At 74.5% G+C, this 21099-nt stretch overlaps 3 protein-coding genes across 10 annotated transcripts in view; 1 reads left to right on the top strand and 2 right to left on the bottom strand.

Moving 5' to 3' along the window:
• Positions 1 to 1546, bottom strand: part of LRP1 (LDL receptor related protein 1) — an 83196-nt gene extending 81650 nt beyond the window's left edge. For all 5 annotated transcript variants that reach the window (XR_012626794.1, XM_074854064.1, XM_074854066.1 and 2 more), the window contains exon 1: positions 1405 to 1546. Coding sequence is in view for 4 of the 5 variants with exons in the window: in XM_074854064.1 (XP_074710165.1) it covers positions 1405 to 1477 (73 nt within the window). In the remaining variant the exon portion in view is untranslated. The remainder of the gene's footprint in view (positions 1 to 1404) is intronic.
• Positions 1547 to 4247: 2701 nt separating this feature from the next.
• Positions 4248 to 16312, top strand: STAT6 (signal transducer and activator of transcription 6). Of its 3 annotated transcripts, XM_074854020.1 has the most exons (23): positions 4248 to 4457; positions 6926 to 7189; positions 8032 to 8162; positions 9091 to 9229; positions 11014 to 11097; positions 11182 to 11299; positions 11438 to 11481; positions 11642 to 11790; positions 11911 to 12042; positions 12148 to 12336; positions 12416 to 12503; positions 12651 to 12773; positions 12878 to 12970; positions 13122 to 13328; positions 13404 to 13498; positions 13615 to 13751; positions 13858 to 14004; positions 14134 to 14203; positions 14472 to 14597; positions 14707 to 14811; positions 14918 to 14998; positions 15261 to 15383; positions 15455 to 16312. In XM_074854020.1, the coding sequence occupies exons 3-23, from the start codon at positions 8047 to 8049 to the stop codon at positions 15648 to 15650; spliced, it is 2562 nt and encodes an 853-aa protein (XP_074710121.1). In that variant the 5' UTR covers positions 4248 to 4457; positions 6926 to 7189; positions 8032 to 8046; the 3' UTR covers positions 15651 to 16312. The 3 variants fall into 3 exon arrangements, with proteins under 3 accessions (XP_074710121.1, XP_074710122.1, XP_074710123.1); XM_074854021.1 differs by lacking the exon at positions 6926 to 7189 and having other exon boundaries at positions 4264 to 4457; XM_074854022.1 differs by lacking the exons at positions 4248 to 4457; positions 6926 to 7189; positions 8032 to 8162; positions 9091 to 9229 and adding an exon at positions 9237 to 10026.
• Positions 16313 to 17059: 747 nt separating this feature from the next.
• NAB2 (NGFI-A binding protein 2) lies at positions 17060 to 20610 on the bottom strand. Of its 2 annotated transcripts, XM_074854028.1 has the most exons (7): positions 20389 to 20610; positions 19069 to 19873; positions 18722 to 18855; positions 18135 to 18186; positions 17816 to 17948; positions 17531 to 17731; positions 17060 to 17413 (listed from the first exon to the last, which is right to left on the bottom strand). In XM_074854028.1, exons 2-7 carry the CDS (start codon positions 19864 to 19866, stop codon positions 17319 to 17321), a joined length of 1413 nt encoding a protein of 470 aa, XP_074710129.1. In that variant the 5' UTR covers positions 19867 to 19873; positions 20389 to 20610; the 3' UTR covers positions 17060 to 17318. The 2 variants fall into 2 exon arrangements, with proteins under 2 accessions (XP_074710129.1, XP_074710127.1); XM_074854026.1 differs by lacking the exon at positions 20389 to 20610 and having other exon boundaries at positions 19069 to 20131.
• Between the last annotated feature and the right edge of the window lie 489 nt (positions 20611 to 21099).

The raw sequence follows: 21099 nt of genomic DNA, 5'->3' as shown, positions 1-21099 counted from the left end.
GGGCTCAGCCGTCCGCCACCCCCCGCCCCGCCGAGCCACTGTCGGTGCCCACGGGCCGATCGACCCCGCGGTAACAGGCGTCCCTGAGCGGGGGCGGCTGCGAGGTGCCACCAGCGGCTCCGCTCCTGCCACCCCCTGCAAGGGACACGAGTAAAGCGCCCGAGCCCCGGGGGGGCAAGGAGGGGTCGGGGAGATGGAAACCGCAGGCTCCAGCCTCCTGCGGCCCCAGACGCTGATCTGGGGCAGGGATCTGGCGCTCGCCCGGACCTCTGCCTCCTCCTCCATCCCTCCGGCCTGGTGACGGCCCAGGCGCTGCCACGACACCAAACGCCAGCGGCTTCACCCGGTTCGCCCCAAGGTGGGCAAAGAAAGGGGCAGCAAAACCCTCCCGAAAAACCCCTCCCCAGCCGATTGCTCCCGTCTGTCCGTCTCTGGCCTTTGCCAGGTTCCCACCAGGACGGGGGGAGCCCGTCGCGGGGAGCAGAGCGCCAGCTCAGAGCCCCCATCCCGCTGCTTTTAGAGGGGAAACCGGCCCCTGCCCCGCGCGTCGGGGCGTCGCGAGGAACTTCGCCACCACTGTCCCCCTGCTCCCTCGGCCGCCAGCTCCGGCGCCGGCGCTGCCAAGAGCGGCCCCTCGTGTGTCCAGAGCCCGGCCACCGGCCCCGCGAGCCCGAGGGGCCCGTGACCGAACGGGTCGGTGCGGGAGGGGACGGGACGTGCGCAGCCTGGAAAAAACCGCCTGGCAGGAGCGGCCGGACAGACGGGCAGACAGACAGACAGGCGGACAGACAGCCCCAGCGCTGCGTGAACGTTTTCCCAGTGCCACCGGTCCAGCCACGACCGAACTCCGCAGCCGGGCTGCGGCGGCTCCGGGAGCTGAAGCGGCCCCGGTTATGCAAGAGCAGGAGCGCGGGGCGAGGCCGGGCTGTCACGGCGGCCCTGGGGAGCGGGGGGGACCCCGGCCCACGGACCCCCGGCCCCTGGGGAGCCCCGGCCCCGGCGGCGCCAACTTCCCCGCTTGGCTGTGGGGAAAACTTCGGATTCCCGAGGAAAACGGGAGGGCGGGGGGGCTGAAAGGCTCCAGAAACCGGCCGAGGGGGAGAAAATGGGGCGAGCGGGCGGGCGGCCACCGCGACTGCGGGGGGGGGGGGCCGGGGCGGGGGGCGCAGCCTGGCGCTGCGGCGCGGCCGAGGGGCGCGGGGAGGGACGCGCCGCCCGCGCCCGGTGCCCCCCGGTCCCCCCCGTTTCCCCCCTCCCTCCCGCGGCGCGGCGGGGCCCGCTCTGCTTTGTCACGGCGGCGCTGCCCGCCGCCCCCCGCCCCCTCCCCGGCCCGGCCGAGCCCCGCCGCTCCCCGCGGGGTCTGGGGGGGGGGGGACACGGGGGGCCGGGACCCCCCGGACTCACCGTCGAGGGCGCGGGCGGCGGGCGCGGCCAGCAGGGCCAGCAGGCACCCGGCGAGGGCCAGCAGTGGCCCCATGCCGGCGGCGCGGCGGCGGCTCCTCACCGGCTCCTCACGCCGCGGTGCCCGCGGGGCGGCGCGTCCCGGGCCCGCGCACCGACATCCGCGGGGGGGGGGGGCGGGCGGGCGGGGGCGGGCGGGGGAGGGACGGGACGGGGCGGGCGGGGCGGGGGAGGGGCGGGCGGACCCTCCGGGCTGGGCGGCGGCGGCGGCGGCGGCGGCGGGGGGGGAGGGGGCGGGGGCCGGGGGGCTGCGCGCGCGCCGCCGCGGAGGGGGGGGGGGGCGGGGGAGGGAGCGCGCGCCGCCGCCCGCCTGACGTCACCGGGGGGAGGGGAGATGGAGGGGGAGGGGAGGGGGTGCGGGGAGGCGGGGGGTGCCCGCGGGTTGGGGGGGGGGGTGTGTGTCATACGCGGCGGCCGCGCGGTGCGCATGCGCGTGGGGTGCGGGGTCTGCGCCCCCCGGGCGGGCAGGGTACGGTGTGTGATGGGGTAAAATGGTGTAAAATGGTGTAAAACTGGAGTAGAGATGGTGTAGAAATGGTGTTCAATGGTGTAAAATGGTGTAGAGGTGGTGTAGAGATGGTGTGTGGGACACGGCGAGCTGTGGTGCGGGCAGGGATATGGGGCAGCGCTGGTGTGGGTGGGGTGTAGGTGGGGTGTAAGTGGGGTACAGGTGGGGTACAGGTGGGGGGCGGGCAGGGGCACGCCATGGTTTGGGCAGGGGGGGCGTAGGCAGGGTACGGGCAGGGGAGGGGGATGCTGTAGGCAGGGGCGGGCAGGGGAGGGGGATGCTGTAGGCAGGGTACGGGCAGAGGAGGGGGATGCTGTAGGCAGGGTACGGGCAGAGGAGGGGGATGCTGTAGGCAGGGTACGGGCAGGGGCAGGCAGGGGAGGGGGATGCTGTAGGCAGGGGCGGGCAGGGGAGGGGGATGCTGTAGGCAGGGGCGGGCAGGGGAGGGGGATGCTGTAGGCAGGGTACGGGCAGGGGAGGGGGATGCTGTAGGCAGGGGCGGGCAGGGGAGGGGGATGCTGTAGGCAGGGTACGGGCAGGAGCGAGCAGGGGCTGCCTGCGCCCCCGCGATGCCCCTCCAGGCCCGGTGCCCCCCCCGCCGCAGGCCGCCCTGTCCCGTCGGACCGGATTCCCGCCCCCCCCCGCCCCAGGAGACCCCCCGGCGCTGCCCCGCCACCGCCGCCGTGACGTCAGAGCCAGAGCCGTGACGTCATTCATCTGCCACAGCACCGAGCGCTGCCCGCCGGGGGCCGAGGCCGGGCGCTGAGGGGGGAGATGGCGCAGCCCCCCCCGAGTGATGTCACCTGTTAAAACAGCGAGGTCACACGCGCGCCCCTGCCCCGCCCGGTGCCGGCAGGAGCGGGGGGGGGGCGCGGGGGGAGCAGCCCGGGGGCGGGGGGGCGGGGGGAGCTGCTGCGCCAGATGTTCGGGAGGAAGCTCCAGATGTTCCGGGGAAGGAACTGCAGAAGGGCCGGGGAGAGCACAGCCAGGGGATGCTCCGGGGGGGGTCCGGAGGGCGGCTCCGTGCCCCCCCCATCCCCCCCCCCCCCCGCGCCAGAGGCCCCGGAGGTTGCGCAAGGCCCGCGGAGGGGGGGGGTGGCCGCGGCTCGCCACGATTCCTCCCACGGTGGCCCCCGGCCAGCGCCCGCCCGGCGGCTCCGCGCAGCCCCTCCCCACGCACAGCCCCCCCCGCCGGGCGCTGCTTCCCCCCAGGGCAGTGCCCCCCGCGGCCCCCCAAAGCTGGGGGGACGAAGGCCATTGTCGCCCCCCGGAGCCTCGCGGGGGGGAGGGGGGGTCGGGCACCGGGCAGTCACGGAGGGTCCCGCTCCAAAGTCCCCCCGGGCCAACGCGCGGCCACAGCTCGTCCCGCCGCGGTCCCGGGCCACCGGGGGGGGGCGGCTGTGAGGGGGTCACCCGGCTGCGGCCCCCAACCGGGATCGGGGCGGGAGGGGCTGAGCGGGGCCGAGAAACCTCTTCCCAGCCCGCGGGCCCGGGGGGGCCGCGCTCACGGGGGGAGGCCCCGGACACGCCTGATGCTCGTAACGGCCACGGATGCGGCGTGAGGGGCGACTGGGGGAACGCAGGGACCCGCCCCCGGACCCGCCCCCCCCGGTGTCACCGGCGGTGCGGCAGCGCCCCCAGGCGGCCCCGGCAGTGCAGGGCCCCGCCCGCCCCCCCGCTCCGGCGAGGGGTGTCGGAGCGGCCTCAGGAGCCCCCCGGGGCGGGCAACGGGCCCGTCCGACCCCCGCGGAGCCACCCCCGCGCAACGGCCCCCCCCGTGCAAAGACCGACGTGCCCCCCCCGCCCCCCCGTGCAACGGGCACCCCCTAAAGCAGTGCCCACCCCCCTCCCGAGAACCCGGGACCCCCCCTCGGGCCGGGCGGGGGGCGGCGCAGGCGGGAGGGGTCACAGCCCGGCACCGGCTGCGGGCTCAACCCCCCCAAAACGGGGCCGAGGGGTTCAGGGGCGCCCGGCACGCGCTCCCCGGCAAAGGGCCACGACACGGCCACGGGGCCGGGGGGGGCACGGCTGGGGCGGCCCCGGAGCCCCCCCACCGGTGGTGGGGGGGGGGGGGTGTCGGAGCGGCAGGGCAGAGGAGCCCGGGCGGGGCAGGGGGGGCCCGGCCGCGGCAGCGTGTGTTCAGATCGGGGGAGGCACGCGCGGGTGGTGGCTGATATGGGGCACGTCGGGGGGGGGCAGGCGGAATAGGGGGGTGTGGGGCAAGCGCGGGGTCACCAGTGGGGCGGGGCCGGCGTGGGGCCGTGGGTAGGTCTGGGAGGCCACTGGGTGCCGCGGCCGGGTCCCGGGGAGCCGCCGAGGCCGCTCCGGTGACCCCCCCGCCCCCCCGCGTCTCCTCCCCCTTCCTGGCGCCCGGCGCTTTCCGCCGGAGCGGGGCAGCCGCGGGAGCCGGAACCGGCGCGGCCCCGCCATGGAGTGAAGGGCCGAGCGGCCCGGCCCGGCCGCCCCCCGCCGCCGGCGGCTCCGCCAGGTAACGGCGGGCGGGGGCGCGGGGCCGGCACCGGGGGCGGGCGGCGGGGCCGGGACCGGGGGAGCGAAGCGGCCGCTGGCGCGGGGGGTCCGGGAAGGGCCCGGCCGCGGCAGCCTCCCCCGGGGGGGGGTGGGTGGGTGGGTGGGTGCTCACGGCCCCCCCGGGCCTCGCCCGCGGGGAAGGGGCGCGGGGCCCATTAGGCGCCGCGGTCCCGGACCCGGGGGCTGGGCCGGGGGGACCGCGGTGACAGCGGGGGGGGGGCTGCCGGCGGGCACCTCCCCGCAGCCGCGGGCGGGGGTCCCGGCGGGGCGGGAAATGCCCCGGGGGGGAGCCGGGATCTCGGGGGGCGGGGGGGGGCGGAGCCCCGGGCCGTGCCCTGGCTGCGGCGGGTCGGGCTGCGCTGGCCCGGGGGCTGGCGGCCGTCGGGGCCCCCCGGGCAGGTGGAGGCCCGGCCCGGGCGGGCGCTCGCCCAAAGTCCAACGCGCGCGGCGGCCCAGGGGGTGCAGGCGCCGACACCCCGCGGTCCCGCCCGGTCCCCCCGTCCCCGCGGAGGGGACCCCGCGACAGCGAGCTGCCGGGGGGGAGCTGGGGGCTGGAGCCAGCCTGGACTCCCCGCGCCGTGAGTCACGCCGGGCCGGGCCCGCGGGGGAAGGCCCCGCTCCTCTTCCTCCGAATCGGAAGAGCTTTCGCTGCCGGAGAGCGGCCGGTGGTGGCCGGTGTCCTCCCCGCAGCGTCCCGGGGACGGGGGTCCCCTGCCCTCGCCTTGGCCTCGGTGGCCAAACCGGCCCCCGGGGGTAACCGGGGCGTATCGAGAGGTAGCGGGTCTGGGGGCTGCAGAGCGCCCGGTGTCAGCGCTGCGAAACCCCTGAGAGCCCCGGGGAAATCTCTGCTCGCCCCCGTGTGCCCGCGGGCTGCCGGCCCCAGCGCCCCCCCGCGCCGGCCCTGGGCTGGGCAGTCGCCAAGGGCGGGGGGAGCTGGCCCCGAGGGCGGGGGGCTGCGGTCCGCTGCCGGGAAGTGCGGGCGGTGCCTGAGTGACCCCGCGGGTGCGCGGCAGCTCCGGGGCTGGGGACCCCGTTTCCCGTCGGGTGAGTGAGCGGAGAGCCCGTGCTGGGGGTGTGGGGGCCGCGGGGCCCCTCCTGCCCCCGGCTTCTCCTGCCCGACCTCGGGCCCTGGGCTGCGGGGGGAAGCGAAAGCGGCTGTGCCGAGGGGGGAGCGGGCGGGGGGGCGCGGGGCAGCCCCGGGCGGCTGCTCCCCCGCCCCCGGGCGCCATATCCTGCCCCGCCAGCGAGCCCCGGGGCTTCCCCGGGCGGCAGCTCCGGGCCTGGGCGGGAGCAGCCGGGCCCCGGCGCCGCCCGCGGCTTCGGCCTCCCCTTCCCGGCAGCGGGGGGCCTGACCCCGTGCTCGGTGCCGCGGGACCCTCCGCTCCGGGGCGTCCCCGACCCCCCCGGCGGGGGGTGCGCCCGCGGTCGGCAGAGCTGCGCGGGGCCGGAGGCTGCGGCTGCTGTCGCCCGGCTCCCCCGGGGCGAGGGCCCCGCCGGGGGGGGCCGCTCCGCCGCCCGGCCGGGGTCTGTCCCCGCCCGCAGCCCGGTCCCGCTGCGGGGCCGGAGCCGGGGCGGGCGCGGGTGGGTGGAGCGGCCCCGGCTGGGGGGTGGTACCGGGGCTGGGGGTTGGTACCGGGGCTGGGCAGAGGCTGTTCTGCAGGAGGAGCAGGGGAGGAAACGGGGCCTGGCTGGGCCGAGGGAGCTGCCGTGAGTGGTGCCAGGAGGGGACGGGCCTGTCCCCCCCCCCGCTCCCCCTTGTCCCCTGGGCTGGCGGGGAGCGGCGGGAGGAGCGCGGTGTCTCCTGCAGACTCTCAGCGAGTTCGGGCTTGTCCCGCGGTCCCAGGTCGCCGCTGAGAGGCAGCAGCTGCCTCCCGGGGCTGAGCAGAAATACAGGTTTTAGCGGGGGGAGGAGAGGGGGTTTGCACCCCGAGGATCACGAAATGGGAGCCTGTCTTTCCCTCCCGTCTCAGTTCCCTGCACACCAGCAGCCACGATCTGGCCGGGGCAGTGGGGAGAGGGGGGGCAGCGTCCTGCCGCTGTCGACCCCCCCAGAATTAACACAGCCCTGGGGCTTCGCGCTGCGGTGAACCCTCGGCCCTGTTGGCTCTGCCCAGCCGCAGCTCTTGGGGTGCCCTGGGGCTGGGCCTCGTCCGCTGCCCCGGTTCCTCCCCGGGGCGGCACGTGGGGCTCCGCGGGGCCGCCCGGGAGCGCTGGTCCCACCGAGTCGCCCGCGTCCCGCAGGCAGCGAAGCACCCAAGGGCCCTCCCCACCGACACCGGCCCCGGGCGCACCGGCGGGACGGCCGGGGGGGGCGGCTGGGGCTGTGCTGGCGGCCGAGGGGCGCAGGCCCCGCCACAGTTGTTTTGCGCTCTCGGCGGGGTTGCCCCGGTGACGCTGGCTTCCTTCCCCTCGCATGGCTTCTCAAAGTCTCCGGCAGCTCCACCTCCGCCCTGCGCCTCGTCTCTTGCGACGCGGCCAAGACCCGCGGGGAACCGCGAGGACACGTGACGCGACGCCCTGCTCGGCTGTTTGCTTTCGGGGACGGGAAGCCAAGGGCTGGCCGGGGTCCCGCAGGCGCCCTGGCCCCGCGCTGCCCTGGCCCCACGTCTGGGCGACCGCCTGCTGGTGCCTCGCGCCCCGCCGCAGGATCCGGCCTCTGCCCCGGCCGGGCCCGGGACAGCCGTCAGTGAGGTGCGTCTGGGCCGCGCGGCGCAGTGACCCCCCCCTCGCCTGCCGGGCCCCCCAGGGCCACCCAGGGGGGAAACCAGGCTCCCGGTGGGGGCTGGAGGGCGTGAGCGTGGCGGCGGGAATGAGCTGTTGGGAAGAGGCACGGCGTGGGCAGGACGGAGCAGGCAGGCTGCAGGCACCGCTTCGGGGGCCGGGGCGGGGGGGAGGGACTGTCGGGGTGGCATTGCCAGGCTTGGGGGTGGCGGGGAACCCGCGGTCCAGGCTGGGCCATGACCCCCCAGCCCAGGCCTCCCCTGTGGCGTTTCCCATCTAGCGCCTCGTGCCAGTCCGTCTCGCGCTTCCCACGAGCTCTGGAGCCCACCGGGGGGCGGAGGGGGGCTGGGCCATGCCTGAGGAAGGCAACATCTTCCTCGGGGGGCAGCTGGGGAGGTTTTGGGGAGCAGCCTCACTGAGCTCTGGGGTTTCACGCCCCTCCTGTTCCCGGCAGCTCTCCCAGCCCTCCTGCGCCCGGCCCGTCCTTCCGTGTGTCCCTGTCCCCCGCCCACGGCAGGGGGTGCAGGGATTCCCCAGAGGTGCGGGAAACTGAGGCACGAGTGGGCTGCCTGCCTGCCCGGGATTGCCCAAGAGGCCGATCCTGGATCCGGCTTCCTGCTCCTCCTCCTCCTCCTCCTTGCCAGCAGCCCCAGCCCCGCCGAGCAGGTTCAGACACGGGAGGGACAGGCGGCAGCTCTCACCCGGCCCCCCCGGAGCTGGGCAGGGGGCTGGGGGCTCCGGGCGCTGCAGCCGCCCGCGGTGTCCGACCTGCGCTGCTCCCCGCTCACGCCCCCTCTCCTCTCCCCCCGCAGGTGACTGTTCCCAAGATGTCCCTCTGGAGCATCGTCTCCCACATGCCGCCGGAGGAGTTCAGCGGCCTCTTCGCAGAGTTTCCCCGCAGCCTGCGCTGTCTCCTGGCCGACTGGCTGGAGAACCAGCCCTGGTGAGTCCTCGCAGCTCCCACGCGCCCGTGAGCAGCCCGGGCAGCCTCTGGGGGGGCCCAGCCCGGGCGGCACCTGACCCTCAGCTCTGAGTGAGTGGGTGCTGGTGATGGGCCCCGTCCACCGACAAGGTGGGTGAGGAGACCGGGGTCTGCACAGGGCTCCTGGTTGGGAGCAAAAGGAGCCGGGGCTGGAGGCAGGACCACGGGGACAGGGCTGCAGGCAGGGCTGGGGCAGGGGCAGGCGAGCTCGTGGTGTGGCCTCGGAAAGGCCTCGGGGCCCCGAACTGGACACGAAGGGAGCCCCTGGCCCTGTGGGCAGAGGGTGCAGCCGTCTGGGTGGGGCTGGTCAGGGTCTGTTCATGCCCGCAGGGTCTGCGCTGCCACAGCTCTGTGTTTGCGGCGGCGGCGACCACGGGCGCTGTCTGGGCAGGGTCCCCTTTCGTGCCCAGGAAATGGTGACAGCGGTGATGGATCATCCCCGTTACGGGCTCACGCAGCCTCTCCAAGGCGCTTCTCCTCCGCGCGGTGGGAGGACCAGGACGCGGGCAGGCAGGGGAGCCTCCGGCGCGTCCTCCCGCTGCCATGGCTCCCGGCCAGAGCATGGGGCACGAGGCCGCGTCGCGGCGGTGGGCGAGGGGGCTGGTCCCTGGCACGGGGCTGCGGGACCCATGGCCACTCCTGGGCCGAGGTGCGGCGGTGGGGTCATGCTGCAGGGCCGAGGCGTGGGGGGGCGGGTGGGGGTACGTGTGGGAGAAGTTGCGGGAGGTCACAGGGAGGTTGGTTGCTCCAGGGAACCTCCTCGTCCCGCTCAGAGAGTTCACCCATGTTCGCGCAGCAGATTCCCCCCAGGAATCCAGCCGGCCCTGGGTGACTGTCCGGGGAAGGGGGCGGGATTCGTGCCAGCCCACCTGACACTTTCCCCCCCCAGGGAGTTCATCAATGGCTCGGACACCTTCTGCACCAGCGTGGCGGGCGCGATGCTCTCGGCCATGCTGGAGAAGCTCCGCGGCGCTGCCGGCAGCGACGGGCAGCAGTGCCAGATCCTCCAGCAAGTCAGCGGCATCGAGGTGCGCGGGGACCTGCAGGGATCGCGACGCGCTGCCGAGGCAGATAATCTGATTATTTTGTGCTTCGGATTCGCGGGTCCAAGCACCGCTCGAAGGGGCCGATGCCACGAGCCGGCCCCCCCTCGACACCCGTGTTGAGGCCAGCACCGCCCGTGAGCAACGAGCTTCTGCAGACTCAGCGACTGGGGGTTTCGGGGCGCCTCAGGGGGGCGGAGGGGGGTTGTCTGCGTCCCGGGGCTGACCCCCGGCTCGCCGCAGCGCGCGGGCTGTCACGGCCACAGTCTGGTTCCCCTTGGCTCTCTGCCCGCCCCCCCCGAGGCTTTCCAGCTTCCCCTCGCTGCCGCGTTCCTGCAGCCCCTTTGGTGACCGGTGGCCCCGGGGAGCTGCTCGCCGTGGCCTCGTCCTCCCGGGCCCCGCACCGGACCCCGACGCCCTGGGGGGAGCCTCCCCAGGGCCTCGGCCCCCCCGTGGCTCCGCTTGCCCCCGGCCGCCAGCACCCGGGCGCCCGCCTCGCCAGATGTTCCCCATTTTCTGCTTGAGCGTTTGATTTCTCCTTCTTCCGTGCCGTGTGTCGTGCTGCGTTTCCTCCTGCCCTGGGTGCGTGTGCGTGCTGGGTTTCTTTTTCTGGGCTGTTTCTCTTTATCGAGGTCTGTTTGAATTGCTCTGTCTCTCTTCCCCCCTCTGTGATTGCAGATTTAACCCTTGTACTGTCTCTCCTGCCTGCGAAGCTCTTAGCGTAAGGGCTGAGTGGTGCTCGCTCCCAGAGCCCCGTTCTGGTTGAAAGCCCTGCTTTTTTGGTAACAGACATTTTTAATATACAACATTTGGGAAGGGGTCAGCTTTAGTCATAACTTCTGGGGAACAGGGTAATGTTCCAAAACAAGACTGCTGGGTGCTTTTTGAAATTGTAGGACAATGCGCAGATGTTTCAGCTTGGTTTTTTTTATTTAAAATGCTCAAGAAGAGCCACTCTCCCACGTTCCCTCCTCCCACCGCCCCTCATCCCGTAACTAACACCCACCCTCCTTTCTCCCGAGCCCCCGACACTCCGAGCCCGGCCAGTGCTGCCGCGCCCGCGGTGGGAGCTGGGTGCTCGCCCACCAGATGGGCAAACGCCGGCGGGGGAGGAACAGGCTGGGGAAGGGGCTGCTGGGAGACCAAACCTCGGCCTTTTGTCCCCTGAAACCCGGGACAGAGCCCCCCGGGGCTGCCAGCGCTGTGTCGGGATGTGGGGCGGGCGGTCTGGGGGGTCGGTCACGGAGCTTCCTCCTGGCCAGCACGGGAAGCCACCAGGCACGCTGTCCGTCTGTCCGTCCGTCTGTCCGGCGGTTCGGTTTTGCTCTGCTGCTGCTTTGGGAAGTGGCTAATTTGAGAAATGCGCAAAGGCCGGAGGAGCTGGCGCAGGGCGCCGGGAGCCGGAGCCAGCAGGGAAATTCCTCTCCCTGTCTTCAGTGGAAAGCGTCGGTCCAGCCAGGCAGGGCAGTGGGGGGGATCTTCACTGGGTGTCAGGCTGGCGGGTCTCGAGGAGACACGTGCAGAAATAGAAAATTTGCTTTGGTTTGATCTTTTTTTCTTTAAAATGGATTCATATTTTTATTACACACAGTTTAAAGTGGTTTTAAAGCTGGAAATCAGCTTCATCAGAACAGCGGCGAGCTGGGGTCTGTCGTTAGCAGCGTTTGGTGTGGGAAGGGGCCCTGAAATGCGGGAGTGGGGTGGGAGGGGGCCAGGGCTGGGCTGTGCGAGTCCTGCCCCCCCAGCGCCCGGGCTCGGCTCCCCTGCAGAACACGTACCGGCGGGACCCGCTGCGGCTGGTGGCCATCCTGAAAGCCATCCTGGAGGGCGAGAAGGCCGCCGTGATGAAGAGGGTGCGTGGTCCCTGCCCCCCCCGGGGCGCCCCGAGGCGCGGGGTCGGCTCCGGGCCCCGCTGACCCCTCTCTGCTCTGCCCCAGGACCGTCACCTGCCCCTCAGCTTCCACCGGCGGCAGGAGGAGCTGAAGTTCAGCCTGGGGCTGCAGCGGCTGCAGCACCGCGTCCGCGAGATCCAGGCGCTGCGGGACAGCCCCACGGGTGAGGGGCTGGGGTGGGACGGGCCCCTGCTCGGCCGGGGGCTGCTGCAGGGCGCCGCGGTGCCCCCCCGGGCGCTGGGCAGGGCAGTGCAGAGCCAGCTCCCAGCACTGACCGGGACCCCCCATCCTTCCTCCACAGCCTCTCTGCAACTGAAGACGGCAGAAGCGAAACCCCCGGAGAGCGTGAGTGGGGTCGGGGGGAAGCCCCGTCGGCCGTGGGGGTGCAGAGCGGCGCTGGGACACTGCAGGGCCCAGGGCTTTGGTGACGGGGGGGGGCACGGTATAGGGCTGCGGGTCTCTGCTGGGTGCCCTGTGGAGCCCCATGGCCGGTGCTGCCCCCCAGGAGCTGCCCACCCTGATCCTGGAGGCCGTGAAGGAGCTGGAGGCGGCCAAGCAGCAGGTACTGAAGAGGATCCAAATCTGGAAGAGGCAGCAGCAGCTGGCAGGGAACGGGGCCGTCTTCGAGGAGAACCTGGCTCCGCTGCAGAAGAGGTGAGGCGGTGGTGGGGGCCCCAGAGCACCCCCGGGGGGAGCAGGGAGCGCAGCGGCCCGAGGGCTGCGGCGGAGCCGTGGTCAGGCTCTGTCCGGCTGAGGCTGCCGCTTCCCTGGCAGGTGCGAGAGCCTGGTCGAGGTTTACTTCCAGCTGCACCAGCAGGTGATGGTGGCCAGCGCAGAGCTGGGCGCTGAGCTGCTGCCCCGGCTCCTGGAGCGGTTCAACGAGGTGTTGTCCAGCCTGGTCAAGAGGTAACGGCCAGGGGGGCCGCGGGGGCGAGGAGGGGCCGCAGGGATTGGTGGCAGAGTGGGTGGGGGTGTGGTGCCGGGCACCAGCGTCCCCCCTTGTCCCCCCAGCTCCTTCCTGGTGGAGAAGCAGCCCCCGCAGGTGCTGAAGACTCAGACCAAGTTCCAGGCGGGCGTCCGGTTCCTGCTGGGCCCGCAGCTGCTGAAGGCATCGGCCAAGCCCTACATGGTGCGGGCCGACATGGTGACGGAGAAGCAGGCGCGGGAGCTGGCGCTCAGCGCCTACAGCAACGCCCTCAGGTGAGCGGCCGGGCGGCCAGCGCGGGGGCGAGGGGGCTGCCCCTCTGCCGTGCCCCCCCCGACTGCCTCCTCTGCCCAGCGAGAGCACGGGCGAGATCATGCACAACGTGGTGGCCCTGGAGACCAACCCCACCAGTGGGACCTGCTGCGCCAACTTCAAGAACGTGGTGAGTGCCCCCAGCAAGGGGCCGTGGGGGGGGGACTGGGGGCTCCGCTGGGGTGCGGGGAGCCCTGGGGAGGGATGGCTGGGGGTGGGCTGGGGGCCCCGAGGCCCGTGCTTGCACAGGGGCGACGCTCCGCTCTCCCCTCCCCAGCTGCTGAAGAAGATCAAGCGCTGCGAGCGGAAGGGGTCGGAGTCGGTGACGGAGGAGAAGTGTGCCGTCCTCTTCAGCACCACCGCGGCCCTGAGCCCCAGCAACCTCTCCGTCCACCTCCAGGTACCGGCCGCTCTCCGCCGGGATGGCGCTGGGTGGTGCTGAGCCCCCCCCCCCACCTCCCCAGGGCCGCTGTGGGGCTGAGCGGGGGCCGGTCTCTGCCCCAGGTCCTGTCTCTGCCCATCGTGGTCATTGTCCACGGGAACCAGGACAATAATGCCAAAGCCACCGTGCTGTGGGATAACGCCTTCTCCGAGATCGTGAGTGCCGCCGCCGGAGGGGAGGGTCGGGACGCCGGGGTGGGTCCAGCTCCGGGCCGGGAACCCCCCCGTCAGGCTGGAGGAGGGGACCCTTGCGGACGGGACGCGACGGGGCCGAGCCGCCACCTGACGCCGTCCGGCCGTGCCGCAGGACCGAGTGCCCTTCGTGGTGGCCGAGCGGGTGCCCTGGGAGAAGATGTGCGATACGCTGAACCTGAAGTTCATGGCCGAGGTGCAGACCACCAAGGGGCTGCTCAAGGAGCACTACTTCTTCCTGGCCCAGAAGATCTTTAATGACCACAGTGCCAGCCCCGAGGACTTCCAGAGCCGCAGCGTCTCCTGGGCCCAGTTCAACAAGGTCACTGGGAGGGCTGGCCGGGGCGGGCAGGGGCCTGCGTGGCCCTGGGGGGCCTCACACCCTCTCTTGCCCCAGGAGATCCTGCCTGGTCGGGGATTCACCTTCTGGCAGTGGTTTGATGGAGTCCTCGACCTCACCAAGAGATGCCTCAAGAGTTACTGGTCAGACAGGTGGGTGCCTCGGCGCCAAGCGGGTTCTCACGGCTGCTCCGGGGCCAGACCTGGGGACCCCGGTCCCCGCCCTCTGCCCTGGCGCTGGCCCACGGTCCGTCTGCCCGCCCCTCTAGGCTCATCATTGGCTTCATCAGCAAGCAGTACGTCTGCAAGCTCCTGAGCACGGAGCCGGACGGGACCTTCCTGCTGCGCTTCAGTGACTCGGAGATCGGGGGCGTCACTATCGCTCACGTCATCCGGGGCAAGGACGGTGAGCGGGGGCGCGGCAGTGCTGCCGAGGGCGGTGTCCCCGCGGCCGGGGGCCGTCGGGCGTTGCGGGGGCCGGGCGATGGAGCCCCGTGCCGTGTCTCCCACAGGATCCAGCCAGGTGGAGAACATCCAGCCCTTCTCTGCCAAGGACCTGTCCATCCGCTCCCTCGGCGACCGCATCCGTGACCTGGGGCAGCTCCGCAACCTCTACCCCAACACCCCCAAGGACCAGGCGTTCGGGAGCCACTACAACAGTGAGGGGGGGGGGGGGGGGGTTGTGTCCCACCTGGGTCCTGCTGCCCCCGGAGCTCGCAGGGGCGGCCGGTGCTGGCGGGGGCCTGCGCCGGGGTGGGGGTTCAGGGGTGCTTCTCTCCCCCGAGCAGAAGAGCAGACGGGCAAGGACGGCCGCGGCTACGTCTCCACCGCCATCAAGATGACAGTGGAAAGCGAAAGGTGGGCGTGCGAGGCTGCGGTGCCGCCGGCGTGTGCCCTCCGCGGCGTCGCGCTGCACCGGGCCGGGGCTTGCAGCAGCCTCACTGGGCCGGCCCGCGCGTCACTGCGGGGGGGTGCTTCTGGCAGGGACAAACGGGCTGCGCCGGGACTCCCCCACGGGGACCCCGAGCTGCAGCCGAGCGCGGGCGCACCCCCCCCTCTGACTCGCAGAAGCGCCTCGTCGGAGGCCAGACCCCGCTGTGCTGATGGGGATGATGCATTTTTGCAGGAACCAGCAGGCCCAGAGCACTGTGGGGGCCCCCCCCGAGGCCCCCCAGGCTCAGATGCTGAGCCTGCCCATGCTGCAGCCCGAGCTGCACCCGGAGAGCCTGTCCTCGGTCCTCGGCCCCATCTGGTGAGCGCCCGGCGCAGGCTGGGCGGGGGCAGCCCTGCTCTGCCAGGCCTGTGCTGGGCTGGGGGCTGGGGAACGCTCGGGTCTGACCCCCCCGTGTTTGCGTTTGCAGCCCCCCTGGTCCCTTCTGCCCCCAGCCCATCCCCACGGGCTACCCCGCGGGCGAGAGCAACATCGGCATGATGGTCCCCGACAGCCTCGGCTCCTCCTTCCCCAGGTAGGAGCAGTGCCGGTGCAGGGTGGGGGGCAGGGGGCCCCCCCCGGCCCCAGGCACGGCCGGAGGGTGTTTCCCCCACCCCTGAGTGCCCCCGCTCTCCCCCCAGCCCGTCGCCGATGCTCTCACCCTCCCTGGTGATGGACCCCGCGCTGCCCCGCTGCCCGGACCTCGCCTTCAGGAACCCTGTGTAAGACCCAGCACGCGGCGGGGGGGGCACCCGGCCCTGCTCCCCCTCCCCCCTCCCGCCCCATGGGATGAGCAGACCCCCGGGGACCTTCCCCAGCTGACCAGTGCTCCCAGCGCTCTGTGCTACTGGTGCTCCCTCCAAGGAGACACCCCCCCGCCCAGCCCCCCCAAACCAAGCACTTCCCCCTCTGCCTTGGAGCTAGCAAGCACCCTGGGGGTGGGGAGGTACCCCATGCCCCCCCCCCCACTCTTTGCCCTCCCAGGCCCTTCATGCCCAACCAGTACATGCCGGGGGAGGCCTCGTCGGAGCCGCGGGATGAGGAGATGCCCGAGCTGCCCCCGTTCACGCCGATGGTGGACGTGCCGCTGCAGAGCTCCCCAAGGTGGTAAGCGCAGGGGGGGCAGCGGGGGGGCCGGGGGGGGCTGCCCCGAGTCACCCCCCCCCGCCTCTCCCCAGGATGCCGCCCAACATGGACCCACTCCCCAGCTCGGAGTTCGAGCAGTTCCTGCAGGAGATGTCGCTGGAGGGCCCCGCGCTGGGCCCCCCCTTCACACCCCCCCTGCAGCGCAGCGGGTACCCCGGCCCCAGCGCCTCTTGCTGGGGGCCAGGGGAGTCTCGGTGGGACGACAGTGTCCGGCCAGGGCACGTGTGAGGGGGCTGTGGGGCAGCGGGGGGGGACGACATCGGACTGTGCCCGCCCCCCCCCCAGCCTTGTCTGGGTTCATGGACTTGACACAGTTTGTGCTGGGGTGGAAACTCTGGCGGGGAGGGGGGGGTTTCCCGGGGGGGTGGGGGGAGCACTTTGGGTGACACCCTACCCCCGCCTTGTGTATACGCCGCACTTTGGGGTCCCGAGCTGCCGCCTGCCCCCGCTGGGGTCCACAGTCCCAGGAGGCGGGGGGGGGGGGGGGGGGGGGGGGAGGTGCAGGCGCAGGTGCTCTGACCCGCAGGGGGGGAGCCGCAGCCGCGCGCTGTGCCCCCAGCCCACGCCGCCAGGCTCGGCCCCCGCGGGGGCCGCGATGAATCAGCGGCGGAGGCGGGAGGCAGCAGCGGGAAACGCGCTGGGGTGGAGGTGCCAGCCCGGTGCGCGACGGGGCCCCCCCCACCCGGCCAGGGCCCCCCCCCCCCCGGACGGACCCTTCACACACCCACGGTCAGCGCTTGCTTTGGGAGCTGCCCCCCCCACACCCCCCCCCCCCCAGCCTGGAGTGGGGCCACAGCAGGGAGAGGGAGCCTGGGGGCAGGAAGATAAGCCATAAAATAAAGTTTTATTCCAAAATAACAAAATAAATAATCTACTGTACACGTTACAAAGGAAGAGTCGCTAATGCTCTAAAAAGACACCACACAGTCCTAAAGGGGGGGGGACACCCCGGGGCTGGGCATGGCTCGTGGAAATGGGGGGGTGCAGGAGGGACCCCGAGGGGGGGCAGCACCACCCCAGCGCCCATCAAACAGCGCCTGCTGTGTGCGGGGAGGGGGTGCACACGCATGACGCCCCACGGCACGTGTGACACCCACGGCACCGGGACCGTGCACGGCAGCGCACGCAGGTGATCGGGGGGGGGGGGCGGGGGGTGTGCAAGCCGGTGGGGGGAGCCGGGGGGGTGCGGGGCGCTGCAGGCGTGCAGGGAGCTGCGGGGGGGGGGGGGGGGTGTGCTGTCGCTGCGCCGTGGTTGCTGCGGGGGGTATTTACAGCCGAAACGCTGCACAGGCAGCGGGGTGCTGCGGGGGGGGGGGGGGGGGGGGGGGGGGGGTCGCAATGCGTGTGCACGATGTGCTCGCACGTGCGCGCTGCGGGAGGGGGGGGCTGGCGGGGGTGGGCGCGGGGGTGGGCGCTGGCAGCGGGTGCCCGGCGGGGGTGGCAGCGCTGACGTGGGAGCACGCGGTGCTGCACGCGGCTCGTGTCCCCGCTCGGCGACGGGGCCAGGGGACACAGCTCGCCCGCCCGAAGCAGCCCGGGGGGGGGGGTGGGGTGGGGACGACGACGACGACACACACGGTCAGCACGAGGGGTGAGCCGACGGGGGGGGGCAGGAGAGTCTGTACAGCGGGCTCGAGTCCATCGGGAGCTTCTCAGCCCCGGGGGGCGGCGGGGGCCCGGAGCCTGGCGGGGACGAGGGTATTGCTGCTGCGGGGGGGCTCGTCCCGCCGCGGCTGAGGTAACGAGAGCGTCGGTGCGGGAGGGGACAGGGCCCCGGGGGGGCGGTGGCCGAGCCCTCACCAGCTCCCCGCACCCGGAGCACCGCCGCCGAGCCGCCGGCACCAGTCCCCCAGCACGTTATTGCTTCGTTAATGGCGGTGGGGGGCTGCGGGGGCCTCACTGCCGGCTGGTCTCCTGCTCCACCTTGATGGTACCGCGGGGGGGCTCCGGGGTGGCCGGAGGACCCCGCTCTGCCAGCCCGTCCTCGAACTCTGCGGGGAGAGGGGGGAGACGGTTTCAGGGCACTGCTTCCGCAGGCAGAAGGCTGCCGAGGCGTCTGGCCCCCCCGCCCACGGCAAACCCCCCCCCCCAGCCCCGCGGGGGCTCACCTGGTCCCGGGGGCTTCCCCGGCAGGCAGGGGCTGAGCCGCCCCACGCGCTCGTGCGACACCAGCCGGGCCAGGCGCAGCCCCTCGTCCATCAGCGTCTGCTGCAGGATGTGGCGGCTCCAGAGCCCGTGGGGGGGGAGGCCGAGGGGCACCTCGGGGGCCGCGCCGGGCGGCGGCGTCAGGCGGGGACAGGCCCCCACCGCTGCGGGGAGAGGGGCGAGAGTCAGCGCCGAGGGGCTGGGGGGGCCCCACCGGCACCCCCGGAAGGGAAGGGGCCCGCACTCACCCTGCAAGTGGCCGTCGAGGCTCTCCCCGGACAGACTGGCTGCGTCCTCCTCCAGGCTGGCTCGGTACGCGGCCCCGGGGGGCTCCGGCCCCCCCGGCAGCGCCAGCAGCTCCGGGCGACTCTGCTCCCCCGCCTGCCGGGAGCGCGCGGGTGAGCGGCTGCACACCCGGCCCCGCGCCCCCCGCCCCGGAGCCCCTCGCTGCCGGCCCCGGGCGAGCTCCACCGCCCCCCCCCCCCCCCGCGTGGGCGAGCGCCTGCCCACGCTCACGGGTGTGCAAACCCGCACCCTCCTGCGGGGGGGGGTGTCCCCCGCACCCACCTCCTGCTTCAGCCGCTTGGCCACGGGGGCTCCGCTCTCCTCGGGATGGGCCCTGCGCGGGGGGGAAAGGGGCTGCGTCAGGCGCGGGGGCGCGGAGCTCCAGGGCTGGCGCGGCCACCGGCCTCCTGCCGCACCGCGGGCAGCGCCGGGCACGGCGGCGGGCGGGGGCGGCCGCCCAGGCAGGGCGGTGCCGCGGGACGGCGCGATCGGGCTCTGGCGCAGATGGAGCCGGGGGCGGCAACCGGGGGGAGCAGCTGGAGAGCGAAGGGGGGAGGCGGCCCGGCCACGGCCCCCGGCGGGCGGGGGCTGTAGGGGAAGGGGGCGAGGGATGGGGCATCCCCAGCAGCACCCCCCACCCTGTGCCGGGCATCCCCCCAACCCCCCCCCCCCCACCCCAGCCGTCCTCCCCACCCCCTCCCCTCCGAGGTCGGGCAGAAAACCGCCGCGTCAGGGAAAGGGGAACTTGGGGCCGCGGGGTCCCGTCCCCGTCCAAAGCGCCGGGTCGTGGCGCAGCTCCCGGGGCGCAGGAGGGGGGGGACCAGGTCCTCCCGGCCTGCGGGGAGGGGGTTTGCCGGCTCCCGGCTCACCTGGCGACCTTGAGCGAGGACAGGTACGTGCTCTCCCGGGCGACCTGCCGTGAGAGCGAGAAGAGCTCGACGCGCCGCAGCAGCAGCGAGTTGTCCCGCAGGCAGAACTGGGCGGCCGCCTCGTTGATGATGAGCTGGGGCAGAGACGACGCGTGAGCGGGGATGGCAGCGCCCGCGGGACCCCTCGGCAAAGGCGGCGGCCGCTCCAGGCTGGCAGATGCCGCCTGGGCAGGAACGGACCCCGGGGCCACCCCCTCCACGCTGGAGCCCCCACCCCAATCTCCTCCCCAGGCCAGAGCCGCCCCGACCCCCGCACCCCCGAGCGCGGCCCCCGCCGTGCCGCCCACCTCGTGCAGGGTGAGCTGCTTGCCCTCGCGGCGCCGTGCCTCGCCACGGCCGTAGATCGCGCTGTGCCGGCGGATCTCCTCCTCCTTGTGCCGGTCGCCGTCCTCCAGCTGGAAGATGTGCCCCACGGCCTTGGCCAGCTTCTTGTTGAGCTTCATCAGCGCCCGCAGCTCGGCCTCGCCACCCCGGGGGCAGCTCTGCAGCAGCCGCTCCACGCTCTCCGCCACCGTCCGCGCCAGCTCCGGCTCCAGCACCTCTGTGCCCGTCGGCTGCTCGCCGCCGCTCCCGCCCGGGGAGAACGGGGGACCCCCCGGCTCCTCGTCCCCGCCGCCCTCCGACTCGGGGGTGCTCCTCCCCGGCCACGGCGGGGCCGCCGATGGTGACAGCTTCTCCCCTGGCTCCGTGGGGCTGCGGGCCGGGGGCGTCCCACTGCTGCCGCCCCCCTTGCCCGCGGCCTCGCCGGGGCTGGCGTGGCCGTTGCTGAGCGCCTTGCGCCCGCCGGCCTCAGAGAGCTTGAAGAGGGGGATGCTGCTGACGGGCACGGCCGAGACGGGCTGGCTGAAGAGCCCCGGGTTGGAGGCCCACTCGCGCAGGGCCTTCTGGAGGCGGCGGACGTGGAGGGGCTTGGTGGCCATGCCCACCAGCGCCATGATCTCCAGGAACTCCTCCTCGCCCGCCTCGCAGAGCTGCTGCACGTCGTCCCCCCCTTGCTGGATGAAGGTCTCGTAGTAGCCCAGCAGGTTGGCGCGTTGCAGCACCCGGTACAGCTGCAGCTCCCCCAGTGTGCGGGGCAGGGCCATGGCGGGCCTGCGGGACGGACGCGTCACGGCGTGGACGGACGGACGGGCGGCAGGAGAAGCCCCCTCCCCACCCTTTGGCCCCGGAGGTGCGGGGTGGGGGGCGCACCCCGGGGGGATGGGCTGACACGGGGTCTCTCGGGGTGCCCGAACCCCCCGGGGGGCCCAGGCCCACCCGCGCTCCTGGGGACGGGACGGACCCCGCGGCCGCAGCTCCCGGGGACGCGGCACGGACGCGCGTGGGGCCCCACCCCTCCCCCCTCCCCTCCCGGGGCCGTGCCCAGCCCCTTCCCCCCGCCAGCAGCCCCCCGACCCCCCGGACACGCTCCCGGGGCTGCCCCAGCCCGCCCCAGCCCCGACGGCGCGGCACCGGGGATGTGCCGGTGTCCCGGTCCCGCCGGCGCCATCCGCCGCCCGGGCTCCCCGCCCTGCTCGGGGCTCCCCGGTGCCCCGGACCCATCCGGTGCCCCGGACCCCCCCTCCCCGGACCCGCCGGCTCCTCCCGCCGTCCCCCCGGTCGCTCACCGCCGGCTGGAGCCGCCTCCGGCCGCTACTCCCGCCCCGTGCGCGGCTGCCGTGCGCCCGGAGGGGGGGGGGTGGGGGCGGCGGCGGAGGCTCCGGGGACGGCGGGGCGGGGGTCCGGGGGGTCCCGGGGCTCGGGGGTCCCGCGGCCGGGCCGGTCGCGCTCGCTCCGCCGCGCCGCGCCGCTTCTGCGCGCCGCCCACACGGGCGGTACCGAGAAATAGCAGCGGCCCCGGCTGCGCCGCGGCGTGGGAGGCCCCGGGGGCGGATCCCGCGGCTGCCGCCCCCGCCGAGCGCAGCGCGGGCGGCCGCGGCGGGGGGGGGGGGGGGCAGCGGGCGGGGGCGGCGGCACCGCCCCCCCCTCCCCGGGCGGGAGGCGCAGCGGCACCGGGAGCGGTTGGGGGGGGGGTGGGAAGCGGGGACCGGCGCCCTGCACGGCGGCCCCGGGGTTCCCGCAGCCCGGGCAGCCTCCGCCGCGGGGGGCAGCGGGGAACCGGGCCGGTGTCCCGGGCGGGGGGATCGCGGCGGACGCGCGAGGCAGCGGGGGGGCCGTGGGGGGAGGCGGGACCCTCCGGAGGCGGCGCCGGGCGGAGGGGACACGGGGCCGGGGGGCTCCCGCCGCCCGCGCAGCCCCCGGCCCCGGGCTGGACCCGCGGCGGCCCGGTGCTCGCGGGGGGCACCCCGCACCCCGGGCCATGCCCGCGGGACCCTCGC

This window comes from Strix uralensis, chromosome 33, assembly GCF_047716275.1.
Source record: "Strix uralensis isolate ZFMK-TIS-50842 chromosome 33, bStrUra1, whole genome shotgun sequence".
Taxonomy (NCBI): domain Eukaryota; kingdom Metazoa; phylum Chordata; class Aves; order Strigiformes; family Strigidae; genus Strix; species Strix uralensis.
This window is presented reverse-complemented; position numbering and strand designations above follow the sequence as displayed.